This window comes from Pelmatolapia mariae, linkage group LG16_19, assembly GCF_036321145.2.
Source record: "Pelmatolapia mariae isolate MD_Pm_ZW linkage group LG16_19, Pm_UMD_F_2, whole genome shotgun sequence".
Taxonomy (NCBI): Eukaryota; Metazoa; Chordata; class Actinopteri; order Cichliformes; family Cichlidae; genus Pelmatolapia; species Pelmatolapia mariae.
The window spans coordinates 41,695,701-41,709,305 of NC_086241.1; the positions used below are offsets into that span (position 1 = coordinate 41,695,701).

At 40.8% G+C, this 13,605-nt stretch overlaps 1 protein-coding gene across 1 annotated transcript in view; it reads left to right on the plus strand.

The window, feature by feature from the left end:
* The window catches only part of hectd1 (HECT domain containing 1), a 44,530-nt gene that overhangs the window by 11,044 nt on the left and 19,881 nt on the right, over positions 1-13,605 (plus strand). The window contains exons 8-22 of the mRNA XM_063496914.1: positions 176-252; positions 401-499; positions 660-774; positions 1,076-1,250; positions 1,545-1,683; positions 2,716-2,886; positions 2,975-3,197; positions 3,280-3,543; positions 3,710-3,921; positions 4,018-4,164; positions 4,760-4,854; positions 6,925-7,030; positions 7,137-7,271; positions 7,594-7,733; positions 9,083-9,295. Coding sequence (XP_063352984.1) covers positions 176-252; positions 401-499; positions 660-774; positions 1,076-1,250; positions 1,545-1,683; positions 2,716-2,886; positions 2,975-3,197; positions 3,280-3,543; positions 3,710-3,921; positions 4,018-4,164; positions 4,760-4,854; positions 6,925-7,030; positions 7,137-7,271; positions 7,594-7,733; positions 9,083-9,295 — 2,311 coding nt within the window. The remainder of the gene's footprint in view (positions 1-175; positions 253-400; positions 500-659; positions 775-1,075; positions 1,251-1,544; positions 1,684-2,715; positions 2,887-2,974; positions 3,198-3,279; positions 3,544-3,709; positions 3,922-4,017; positions 4,165-4,759; positions 4,855-6,924; positions 7,031-7,136; positions 7,272-7,593; positions 7,734-9,082; positions 9,296-13,605) is intronic.

A 13,605-nucleotide genomic window follows, 5' to 3' on the forward strand; every position in this document is an offset into this window, starting at 1 on the left:
CATATGTATTACAAAAACAAATAACAGAACTTGGTTTTAAAGTTGGCTCCAAAAGTATAGGCTTTAAACGTATTGACAGACTAAACTTCAGTGAAATCAGGTAGAAAACGGGTGGTGTTTTGCTCAAAGTTTTTTGTGTGTGTGTTATGGGTAATAATGGACTGTTGTTTTGTAGCATTTGAGGTGAACTTTATGGATGATGTCGGACAGACGCTGCTCAACTGGGCTTCAGCTTTCGGCACGCAAGAAATGGTAACGATTAAACTTGCCATTTAATCTGGACTAAATTAACTGAAGAACATCTAACTGACAATGATATTAGTTTTTCAGTTTATTACTATTACAAATTGTTATCCGTGTATTATTTAATTTCAGTTTCACCAACTGTCTATTGTTCTAGGTTGAGTTTCTTTGTGAGAGAGGAGCAGATGTCAATAGAGGTCAGAGGTCATCCTCACTGCACTATGCTGCCTGTTTTGGACGCCCGCAAGTAGCCAAGGTAACACATGAAAGCTCCTAAGGATGAAATGCACGTTTAGTCCTACAGTAGTCCAGCTTTCTGAAACATTTTTTTTCTGGAGTAATGTGTTTTGCTGACTGATTTTTTTTTTTTTTTTTTTTTTTTTTTGCATTGCTTCCTTTGTAATGTGTGTGTGCAGACTCTCCTGCGTCATGGAGCCAACCCTGACCTGAGGGATGAGGATGGAAAAACACCTCTGGACAAGGCTAGGGAGAGGGGACACAGTGAAGTTGTAGCTATACTGCAGTCTCCTGGTAAGTAAACCAGGACTATGCAAGACCACTACTGCTATTGCTGGTTCAGCTGCTATATCATTTCATTGTAACGTGCCTTTTCTGTCTCTGACTCGTGTTAATTTTGCACTTTTGCCTTTCTTATGCCAAAAAATGAAGTTTCCTTGCAATGCTTACAAAAAAACTGAAATTAACCCAATTAACCAGGCCCTTTGCACCTACAGTAGATGTGCTTTATACTTTCCTGCACTTGGTTTTGCTGACAGAGAGTGATGTAGAAATGTCTATCGGTCTCAAAAGGCAAACCATCTGTGTGTTTCAGGAGACTGGATGTGTCCAGTGAACAAGAGTGATGACAAGAAGAAAAAAGATGTTAACAAAGAGGAGGAGGAGGGCAGTGAACCCAAAGGAGACCCAGAAATGGCTCCTATCTACCTAAAGAGACTTCTGCCTGTTTTTGCACAAACATTTCAGCATACCATGCTGCCTTCTATTAGGTAAATGACAGTGTCTAAGCACTCTGCAGCAGCCATTCATTCACCTTAATTTACCATTGTTTACTGGGCTACAGCAGATAAACTGTAAATATTGTCGAATTTACATGAGTTAATCGAATCATATTACATTGTGTTCTTTCTGTTCTGAATCAAACTTCACTACTATGTCCAGTGCAAATCTTAATTAAAGGAGCAGAAGTGGACATAAAAGGAACTGCTGTCTATAATTAAAACCAGGCTGGGAGTTCTCACTAGAAAAATGAAGTTGCATGTTTCTATTTTGATGGTTTTCAGGAAAGCTAGTCTGGCTTTGATCAGGAAAATGGTTCACTATAGCAGCGAAGTGCTCCTGAAGGAGGTGTGTGACAGTGAGGCGGGACATAACTTGCCCACGGTGCTGGTGGAGATCACAGCTACTGTCCTCGATCAAGAGGTACAAACACTCAAATACACAGACACAGACATGCTTTTGGGTCTTATTTGTCAAACCTTCCAAAACCCAGAATCTTAGCAGGACATACCTAGTTGGAATAGATCTAATTTTAGCCCAACAGAGAATGAACACTAGCTTAAGCAGATGCTTAATATGCCATTAATTAATTACAATTATTAAAATGCTGCCGTGTATATACTATAAAGGCCGAAAGGTGATGATCACATTGACTTACATGGTTTTGGTTTTGGGTGCTTGAGTGCCACACAGCACAGTGGTCCAGTGGTGAGCATTTCTTCTTCAGCTGATTAAGGCTGTGTGAATTTTCTCAACAAAGCTGGGCTACCTCCCACAGTTAATTACATGTTACGTTAACTAACTCTAAGTTTTAAATCCTTCTTTTTTCGGCTACACCATAGATCTGGAGGTTATTTTTTCCATCACAGTTCTTCAAGTCTGCTATCTTATCCTGCATTTCAATGTTCTGTTTCAGCAGTGTATGTTTCATTTACAAGCAGTCTGATTCCAAATCTGTTGTCCATGTTTGTGTTTTTGAACAGGGAAAGGTTTTCCTTTGTAGTGTTTTTTTTTTTTTTTTTTTTTTTGGTAATAAGTAAATTCACTAATGTGGCATCCCAGATCTTGTTCAAAGTCTCTCAACTCTTTATAAAGTAGTGTCACATTTTTGAGCAGTGTGTTATGGTTAACGCAGCTTCTTCCCCACGCTAGACAGCCTTAAGCACATCTGAGGAAAAAAGAGATGCAAAGATGTGCAACACAGGGATGATAAAGACTAAGGAACCACTTTAGTGTTTTGACCACAAGACATGTTTTAACTGAGGTTGATCTTCTTAAAAAAAACAAAAAACCCCAACATTTTTCACCATGATGTCGTACTATTATGTGACAGTCTAAGCATGCCTACACACTACATGTATTTTAGCCAGACACATATGTCCTAAATCTTTTTTCTTCTTTTAAGGAGGGATGTGATAACATCATGTTTTCTTGCTTTCTCCCTCCCTGTGTCAGGACGATGACGACGGTCACCTTCTGGCTCTGCAGATCATAAGGGATCTGGTGGATAAGGGTGGAGATGTTTTCCTTGACCAGCTGGCTCGACTAGGCGTCATCAACAAGGTGTCGACTTTGGCTGGACCAGCGTCTGATGATGAGAACGAGGATGAAGCAAAGCCTGAGAAGGTATACACTGAGAGGACGATTAGATGAAGCTTACTGAAGATTTAGTCTTCAGTATGTGTATATCATATACATACATTTTTCTCGGTAGGAGGAAGAGGTGCAGGAGGATGCTAGGGAGATTCAGCAGGGGAAGCCATACCACTGGAGGGACTGGTCCATCATCAGAGGCAGGGACTGTCTCTACATCTGGTCTGACGCTGCTGCCCTTGAGCTCTCCAATGGCTCCAACGGCTGGTTCAGGTTCATCCTGGATGGGAAGCTAGCCACCATGTACTCCAGCGGAAGTCCAGAAGGGGGATCGGACAGCTCCGGTATGAGTTAACATGCTTATAATGCACTTGCATATCTGTCATTTTGTTCTGCTGACAATGGTCCATCACTTTTGGGCTGCAGAGTCTCGCAGCGAGTTCTTGGAGAAGCTACAACGGGCACGGAGTCAGGTGAAGCCAGTAACAGCCAGTCAGCCCATCCTGTCCAGTGTTGGCCCCACCAAGCTGACCGTAGGGAACTGGTCTCTGACCTGCCTGAAGGATGGAGAGATTGCTATCCACAACTCAGATGGGCAGCAGGCCACCATCCTGAAGGAAGACCTGCCTGGCTTCGTCTTTGAGTCTAACAGAGGAACCAAGCACTCTTTCACAGCAGAAACATCCTTGGGTGAGTCTCATTGTCTAATAATCAAAATGTATACAGGTAATCTATCAAACAAAGGAAAATATTCTTCCAGTTGAAATTTACTAAACAGTACAAACGTGTTCAGCAGCGTTGTTAAATGTCTCATTTTCGTGTGTGTCTTTGTGTTTGTGCGCATGTGCCTGAGTAGGCTCAGAGTTTGTGACTGGTTGGACGGGGAAGCGAGGCAGGAAGTTAAAGTCAAAACTGGAGAAGACAAAGCAGAAGGTGAAAAGTATGGCAAGAGAGCTATATGATGATCACTTCAAAGCTGTAGAAAGCATGCCCAGAGGAGTGGTGGTTACTCTCCGGAACATTTCAACACAGCTGGAGTCTGCTTGGGAGCTGCACACCAACAGACAGGTACACAAGTACACATTAGTAGACAGACTCACATTGGATTGCAGTAATAAACAGTAATGTAAATGCTTACATGCTTATGACTTATATTGTTAACAGTGTATTGAAGGGGAGAACACATGGAGGGACCTGATGAAAACGGCTCTGGAAAACCTGATTGTAGTTTTGAAGGATGAAAACACGATTTCTCCATATGAGATGTGTAGCAGTGGCTTGGTCCAGGCTCTGTTTACAGTCCTTAACAATGTGAGTTAATTCTAAATCTCTCATTCATCTGATTATTTATTCTTTATTGAAATATTCTAAGGTACTGGTTTTCAAATAAAGGCCTTAATTAGTATATTATATATATATATATATTATTAATATATATTATTTACAAGTTAATACTTACTTAGTTAATACTGCGTATCTACTTCTTGTGTGGGTCCAGTTACAGTTGATGTGGCTGAATGGGAGATTGACAGCTTGGATGTGTAGATGACAGATCTGTATTAGTTGCATGGTGCTGTCGTGTCAATATGGATCAAAATCTGAGGAATGTTTTTGAATTTATGCTAGTTCTAGAGGTGAAGGGGGACCACCCCTGTAGTAGAAAGTTATACCTAATAAAGTGACATAGTGTAAATAGCAGTAAGTGTATATTGATAATGGCTGTGTTGGACACAGGCTGTGTTTTTCTTGAAGAGCTCTGTATAGCTGGCATTGAAACTTGAAAGCCTTAACAATCTGTGCCTTCTACTAATAGTTCATTAGAATCTAGTGTACATCATATATTCATCTCTTACATAGCACTGTCCTTTAAAGATGAAAATTTGACATGTCTTATGCTTCTGTGTAGAGTGTGGAACTGGACCTGAAACATGATTGTAAGCCTTTAATGGAAAGAATCAATGTCTTTAAGGCGGCTTTCAGCGAGAATGAAGATGATGAAAGGTAATGTCATGCTCACATTCTGAATTCGATAAATGAAAACAAAGCACTCTTATGCATAATAGGACAGTATACTTGTTGTTTGTTCAAAGAGAGACAAGGAAAAGAAAGATGGACATAAATGAGGACATTTCTACATGAAGTAGACCCAAAAAATTTGATTTAAAGAGAAAAGATGTACAGAGAATGACGAAGGGCAGACAAAGTTAGTCAGACTGACAACCAAAAAAGTGATAGCTTAGTCACACTAGAGTACAAATAGGATGGGACAAAGTCTGTGGTTGCCTGGTGATCACGAGAACAATTGCAAGTAGTTGAGGTAACCAGCTGGTTGCCCAGAGGTTGAGGGTGTTGACTGCTCAATCACTTCTGATTGTAAGGCAATCACAAGGTTTACTAAACGCATAAACGCAGACAGTCAGAGTTGGTCTGCACTGAGCAGTCCCTGTCTTTGCAAGCAGGGAGTGAACTCAACTGGCTGTCGGCTGGTTGCATTCTGGTTATTAGGGCTGTCACGATTTGTCGACTAGTCATGATTATGTCTACTATCAAAATTGTCGATGACAAATTTAATAGTTGATGCGTCGTTTGAAGCTTTGTAAGATCCCGAAAGACGCAGGAATAAGCAGTAGGATTTAAGAGTGCAATAACTGACTGAAACAGAAGATGGCGGAGCAGCAGTCTCCAGTATTATAGCTGTGTACAAATTCAGGGGCCGCATCCTTTGGAGGCTGCATTTGTAGGCCGATTACGTTACAGCGACGGGACCAAATGCGGTCGACAAATGCGTCCTTCATTTCCCCAGATTTCAAGGATGGGTCGGGTGTATCCTTTGTACCCCAACCTATCCCGGGATTCATAGTGCGGCCCAGCCAATTTCAGTTTCCAACAATGGCGGCAGATGCTTAGTTTTAATATTACTCTTATGGCTGTTTCTGGGTCACAAAATAAACTTTTAACATATTTTCAGGCGAGAAGGTAGCTGTGTAAACTTCAAATATCTGCTCGGTTTATCAAGACATCACTTATTTGCAAAAGTGCTCCGACGTTTTCTGAGACATCTCTTACCCAACAGCTCGATAGCTAGCCGGGGTTCAAGGCTCACTAGATCCGGCGAGAACAGCGGACTCCCGGCACATCGTTTTCAAACACCCCGCGAGCTTTCGCTACTCAGTTTAAACATGATATATAAGACACTTAGATAACTTAACTTAAAAATGTTATTGTTTGGCTTTTTTCAGTATTTTATTTGTTCCTGTTTGGCTGAGATTAAAGTTACAGTTTTTACACAGCTGAATAAACGTCAAACAGAAAACTGATTAAACAGAAGTGTGAGATGGTAGAGATTTTACTCCAATGTCCTGTTAAATTTTAGGGAGTAAAGAGCAGACGACTGAGTTTATTAAACCACCGACACAATCTGCAAATTTCATTAAAAGTTTAATAAACTATCATCTTGTCTTTATTTTTAGTTAGCACATACCTTAAACACTTCAAGCTGTAAGCTAATGATAGTTATATAAGACCACATGCATGCTGATGGAATATGCTGTACGTTTTACATCCAATGGATGCATGATCTGATTAGTCGACTATTCGCAAAAATAATCGGTGACTAGTTGACTTTCAAAATAATCGTTTGTGGAAGCCCTACTGGTTATATTCCCATATCGAAGTGAGCTTGCCAAGCATTTGTTATTTTGCAGTTATATTGCCATCAGGCTGCAACTATGTCACTATTTCTGGAGGATTTTGTGTTTCAGATTTGAGAAATTTACCCAACTCTAAATGTGTACATTTTTCAAAGCAAAAATGACAAATGCAGTGAAATCCCAAGTTCATTACGCACAGTTGCTGTAATTTTGTTTGCGCTGTAGTCTCCAGCCTAGTTTGACTGAAATATAAAATCATTATGAAGAACTGGAGGGTCCTTTAGTCTCCTTAGTATCACTTGGATTCTACTCGGTCACATAGCACTGTCGAAGATGTTTAAACTGCCTATGTTTTGTTTGATTAGTTTACAAGTATGACAAACTGATTAAAGTTGATAAATGATTCTGTGTGTGTGTTTAGCCGACCAGCTGTTGCCTTAATCCGTAAACTGATAGCTGTCCTGGAGTCAATAGAACGCCTACCTCTGCACCTGTACGACACTCCGGGATCCTCATACAACCTGCAGGTGAGTCAACGTGTGTTCTAGGTCCTGGTGTGTTGTTTGGAGAAGCTCTCAGTAATGTTGCTTGCCATAATCACAGCCTGTGATAAAATATGTTTCTGTGCTTTAGATTCTTACACGGAGATTGCGGTTCCGGCTGGAGCGAGCGCCGGGAGAGACGGCCCTGATCGACCGGACAGGTCGTATGTTGAAGATGGAACCACTTGCAACTGTGGAGTCTCTGGAGCAGTACCTGCTGAAGATGGTGAGGAGACAGTGAAAATGCATTCAACCAAAATACAGCTAGGTCTGGAAATACTTGGACAGTGGGGAAAAAAAATCATAATTTTGGTACTCTAAGTCAAGTTTATTTATGGCCGTTCACAGACAGCATGCCCAAGTCTGACTTTCATTAAATCTTTTTTTCATAAGATATTATCAAGTATCAGCATGATTTCTACCCCCAACCCCTTTGGGAACCAATGTGTTTTTAATCTTACATTTTTTTTAATGTTGTGTATCAACCTGATTCCAGATGATTTTTGACTTCCCTTCCTCTCTTCCTCTTTGGCCTCTTCTTCCTCTAGGTGGCAAAGCAGTGGTACGACTTCGAGCGCTCATCCTTTGTCTTTGTGCGGAAGCTGAGGGAAGGGCAGACTTTCACTTTCAGGCACCAACACGATTTTGATGAAAATGGTATCATCTATTGGGTCGGAACAAACGCCAAGTAAGAGCAACTTAAGCTAGCTATAAATTTAACATGATCGCTGATTTGCATAAATGATTTGCATCTTGCACTGCAGGTATAAATTTAATGTTATCAAATTTGTGGTTATATCATGTCAAACTAGTGTTCCTCTTACATTTTATTCAGCATACACATTTTAGAATGAATTTAGCAGATTTTAAAATGGTTTATGTTACTGTCTTGATAGCTTGCTCAATCATCCAGATAAAGAAATCCTAGAAAGTTGATTCTGTTCATCTGGACCTAGCTTTTTCAGTATGAGAAACGTTTCGTCACTCTAACACTACATCCACACTAGCCCGGATAAATTTTCGTCTGAAAACGGCGTTTTCGTCTGAAAACGCTCCACGTCTGCACTAGCGTTTTCAGAGAGTTGTGCGTCCACATTGAAACGGCTGAAAACGCTTACATTCCAGTACTGCGCATGTGTGAAGCGCAAGAAGATTTGACCTACCTCATTTTTGTCTGCGGTTTATTTACTTTCCGGCTCGTTGAAACGTCGTGGCAAAAGGTCGAGGAAAAGCACCGAGTTTTTTAAATGGACTAACAATGAGGTGGAGTTGTTGCTGCAAGTAACACAAAAGTACAAAGTTGCCAAAGCGAGTGAGAATTAAATAATTTAAAGAAAAGCTATCTGGAGCATGTACGAACTGATATTAATCTTTAATAGGGCTGTCAAACTGCTGTATAATGCCCTCCGCTATCTTTGTTTAATTGGTCACATGACTAAAATGCGTCATTGTTTTAGAAAGTCTGTGTTTTCGAGTGTCCACACTGCGACGGGACAGCTCCGTTTTGAAATGTATGCATCTTCGAGAGCGTTTTCAAAACGCTGCGTTTTTCCTTGGGGAAAATGCCGTCTCAGTGTGGATGGGAGGCCAAAACGGAGAGAAAACGATGGGTTTTCAATCGAAAACGCATTAGTGTGGACGTATCCTAAGTGACTTCTTCAGTCTCAGCTGACTGAAGGTTCCCCCACACTTATAGACGGTACATTTGCATAATGACTGAAACTAGCACCACTGACTAACAGTGGGCCATCAGGTCAGACTGAAGGAAGTCACTTGGATGAGTAACGAAATGTTTCTCCCAATGAAAACTCTACATCCAGATAAACAGAATCAAGTTTCTAGGGTTTGTGATCATTTTTCTGTATACTTGCAATCAATGTAAAATGCTATATTTCACACTTTTCTGTTCAGTCCTTCGATTCTTTTAAAAAGTAATGCAACGTTTTAGATGTTTAAATTTAGAGCTAGGGGAGCTTTAGTGGAGTTTTGTTTTGTTTTTGCTTTCTTTCCCAGTAAACCAATATTTGTTTTCTTCAGGACTGCCTACGAGTGGGTAAACCCCGCAGCTTATGGCCTAGTGGTGGTGACCTCTTCAGAGGGCCGGAATCTCCCCTACGGGAGACTGGAAGACATTCTCAGTCGGGATAGCTCTGCTCTGAATTGCCACACAAATGACGACAAGAATGCCTGGTTTGCTATCGACCTTGGCCTGTGGGTCATTCCCTCAGCATACACTCTGAGGCATGCCAGGTAATAAGATGGGCGCATCATATGATGTAACACATATATCTAGATGGTAATATAGAATCTGAAATATCATGAAGGTGCTATTTACTCCCCAGATCTAACTTTGGTTTATCTAGGAATGTTGGGTGTTGGCAACGTCTAATTGCCTCTAACTGGCGTAAATTATCCTAAGCTAATCAGTTTAGATGCAAGATATTCAGTTATGTGTTTACTAGGGGTGCAACAATACACAAAATTCACGGTTCGGTTCGGTTCGATACTTTGATGTCACGGTTCGATATTTTTTTGATACAAAAAAATGTTCATGCCTTTTTAATTTGTCATTTATTAAAATTATAAATATATATTTTAACTCAAAAGTACAGTTTTTAAATTTAATGTTGCTGAAACAACAAAGTAATAAAAAAGAAAAAATCTATCTGATCGAGAAATCACTCATCTTTGGAAAAGAGAGTTTATTACAGAGAAATGGCTCTTTCCAAAATAAAAGCTATACTATACCCTTCTTCTGGGCTTCTCCGCAGCATATTAGACATATCAGGTCCCCATAAGGAGAATCATGTGCTAACGGCTGTCTAAATGACTCGGGTAAAGTTTGTAGCATGCGTGCTTGTTGTTTCTGTCTGCTTCCACTTGTCTTTGCATTAGGATGATGTCGACGTAAATGTGCAGTCATATTCATTGTGTTCCCACTAGTGCTGTCAGCGTTAATCTGAAATGACGTTAACGCCACAACACGGCAAATCTCCGTTAACGAGCTACCGCGGATCGCCCCGTGCGTGGGGCTGGACGGCGTCAACACGTTAACAAGCAAACTGCGCTAACGCACTAGTTCCCACCAATTGAGCATTGCGTGGCACATCCGACATACTGTTTTACTTTTGTCCATGACGCGCTTACCTTCAGGCTCATACTTCACATGAAGACCAAAATAGTTCCAAACGCCAGATCTGAATGAGGGTGGAGGAGGTTCAATTTGCCATGTTGCAAAGAGCTTAACTTCTGTCTTGCTAGCTTGCGCTGCGCTCAGTGGATCTGCGCTCGACAGTGCAGCCTAGGCGGAGTAGTCGAACGCAGATCCACTGAGCTCTCAACACAGACAGCATCGTCAGAAGAAAAGTTGATAAAATAAATAAAAAATTTTGTATTGTTCGATACACATGCGTACCGAACCGAAAGCACTGTATCGAACGGTTCAATATCGATACGAGTATCGTTGCACCCCTAGTGTTTACTTGTGTCTGGCACCAGATTACAAGTGTAAAAACTGAGCCAAATCTTGAGCTGCACAAGGCGGCTAAAAACGTAATCCAAGCTAAATAAACAACAACAAATGGCTGGGTAAATTGTAGTTTTGGTCACTGCCACGGCATTAATGCACAAGTAGATCTGAGTGTAATTAGAGTTGTGTACTCTAAGAGATTACATTTTCTTTTATCTTTTCTTATGCCTTGATGGCAGTTTCAGCATTACTCTTTCAGGCATTCACTAGTATCAGTGCAACATTAAAATCTATAAACTAGGTCCAGAAAAATGACTTGAATTCATTTAAAATTGTCTGAGGCAAAGTTAAACACTGACCTTCTGTTTGAGCAATCTAAAAAAAATGTTAAAAAAAAAAATCAATGCAGAGTCCTCTGTGAAATACACAGAAGATCTACACATAGTTCAAAGGTTATTCATGATGGTGCCATATACAGTGGCTTGCAAAAGTATTCGGCCCCCTTGAATTTTTCCACATTTTGTCACATTACAGCCACAAACATGAATCAATTTTATTGGAATTCCACATGAAAGACCAATACAAAGTGGTGTACACGTGAGAAGTGGAACGAAAATCATACATGATTCCAAACATTTTTTACAAACAAATAACTGCAAAGTGGGGTGTGCGTAATTATTCAGCCCCCTGAGTCAATACTTTGTAGAATCACCTTTTGCTGCAATTACAGCTGCCAGTCTTTTAGGGTATGTCTCTACCAGCTTTGCACATCTAGAGACTGAAATTCTTGCCCATTCTTCTTTGCAAAACAGCTCCAGCTCAGTCAGATTAGATGGACAGCGTTTGTGAACAGCAGTTTTCAGATCTTGCCACAGATTCTCGATTGGATTTAGATCTGGACTTTGACTGGGCCATTCTAACACATGGATATGTTTTGTTTTAAACACTCCATTGTTGCCCTGGCTTTATGTTTAGGGTCGTTGTCCTGCTGGAAGGTGAACCTCCGCCCCAGTCTCAAGTCTTTTGCAGACTCCAAGAGGTTTCCTTCCAAGATTGCCCTGTATTTGGCTCCATCCATCTTCCCATCAACTCTGACCAGCTTCCCTGTCCCTGCTGAAGAGAAGCACCCCCAGAGCATGATGCTGCCACCACCATATTTGACAGTGGGGGTGGTGTGTTCAGAGTGATGTGCAGTGTTAGTTTTCCGCCACACATAGCGTTTTGCATTTTGGCCAAAAAGTTCCATTTTGGTCTCATCTGACCAGGGCACCTTCTTCCACATGTTTGCTGTGTCCCCCACATGGCTTGTGGCAAACTGCAAACGGGACTTCTTATGGTTTTCTGTTAACAATGGCTTTCTTCTTGCCACTCTTCCATAAAGGCCAACTTTGTGCAGTGCACGACTAATAGTTGTCCTATGGACAGATTCCCCCACCTGAGCTGTAGATCTCTGCAGCTCGTCCGGAGTCACCATGGGCCTCTTGGCTGCATTTCTGATCAGCGCTCTCCTTGTTCGGCCTGTGAGTTTAGGTGGACGGTCTTGTCTTGGTAGGTTTACAGTTGTGCCATACTCCTTCCATTTCTGAATGATCGCTTGAACAGTGCTCCGTGGGATGTTCAAGGCTTGGGAAATCGTTTTGTAGCCTAAGCCTGCTTTAAATTTCTCAATAACTTTATCCCTGACCTGTCTGGTGTCTAAATCCAATCGAGAATCTGTGGCAAGATCTGAAAACTGCTGTTCACAAACGCTGTCCATCTAATCTGACTGAGCTGGAGCTGTTTTGCAAAGAAGAATGGGCAAGGATTTCAGTCTCTAGATGTGCAAAGCTGGTAGAGACATACCCTAAAAGACTGGCAGCTGTAATTGCAGCAAAAGGTGGTTCTACAAAGTATTGACTCAGGGGGCTGAATAATTATGCACACCCCACTTTTCAGTTATTTGTTTGTAAAAAATGTTTGGATGCATGTATGATTTTCGTTCCACTTCTCACGTGTACACCACTTTGTATTGGTCTTTCACGTGGAATTCCAATAAAATTGATTCATGTTTGTGGCTGTAATGTGACAAAATGTGGAAAAGTTCAAGGGGGCCGAATACTTTTGCAAGCCACTGTATGTGCAAGTTATCCATGCCAAAATCACCCCGTGTATAGTATATATTTGTTTTGGAGTAACATGTGTGTCATCCAGATAAAGCCATTTTTAGAAAAAAAGGCCCTGCTAATTTCAGCAAGTTATTGCCAAAAAGCCATTTACATGCAATTCTAATTATGGCTTTGTAGCAAGAGTCTGTCTGCTAACCCACTAAGTATTTGCTGTGATAAAATCAATAAAAAGTCTTCAAGCAAGAAACTAAGCATACCAATAAACAGAGGAGTTGATGAAACCTTGTGAGAAACATGCTCCTGTCCCTTAATTTTTTCTAACATGCCGGCATCAATATCGCCATCATCATCGTTTTTCAGGATTATGTCGTATAGAAAAATAAAACGTTGTCTGCCAGTTACTTCACATTGTAGTGTAGAAACTACTGAAGACATCGGGAAATAAAACCAATATACCACCTGACCAAGTTGTGTGGTAACAATTCTACACCCCTTGGTCAGTCTGTAATAAAGCCAACCTGGACCCTGAGAGAAGAAATTAAGAAACAACAGTTACACATAGTGTTCCAACATTGCAGAAAATGAAACAAACCCAAACCCTGCCATGCAACAGAGTTAGGGCTGCCACAAACTATTATTTTGATAGTCGGCTAGTAACCGATTATTTTTGCGATTAGTCGACTAATCAGATCATGCATCCATTGGACGTACAACGTACAGCTTATTGCACTAGCATGCATCTGCTCTTATATAACTATCATTAGCTTACAGCTTGAAGTGTTTAAGGTATGTGCTAACTAAAAATAAAGACAAGATGATAGTTTATTAAATTTTAATGAAATTTGCAGATTGTTTCGGTGGAGTTTAATAAACTCAGCCGTCTGCTCCTTGCTATCTAAAATATAACAGGACACCGGAGTATATTCTCTACCATCTCACACTTCTGATAATCAGTTGTCTGCTTGATGTTTATTCAGCTGTGTAAA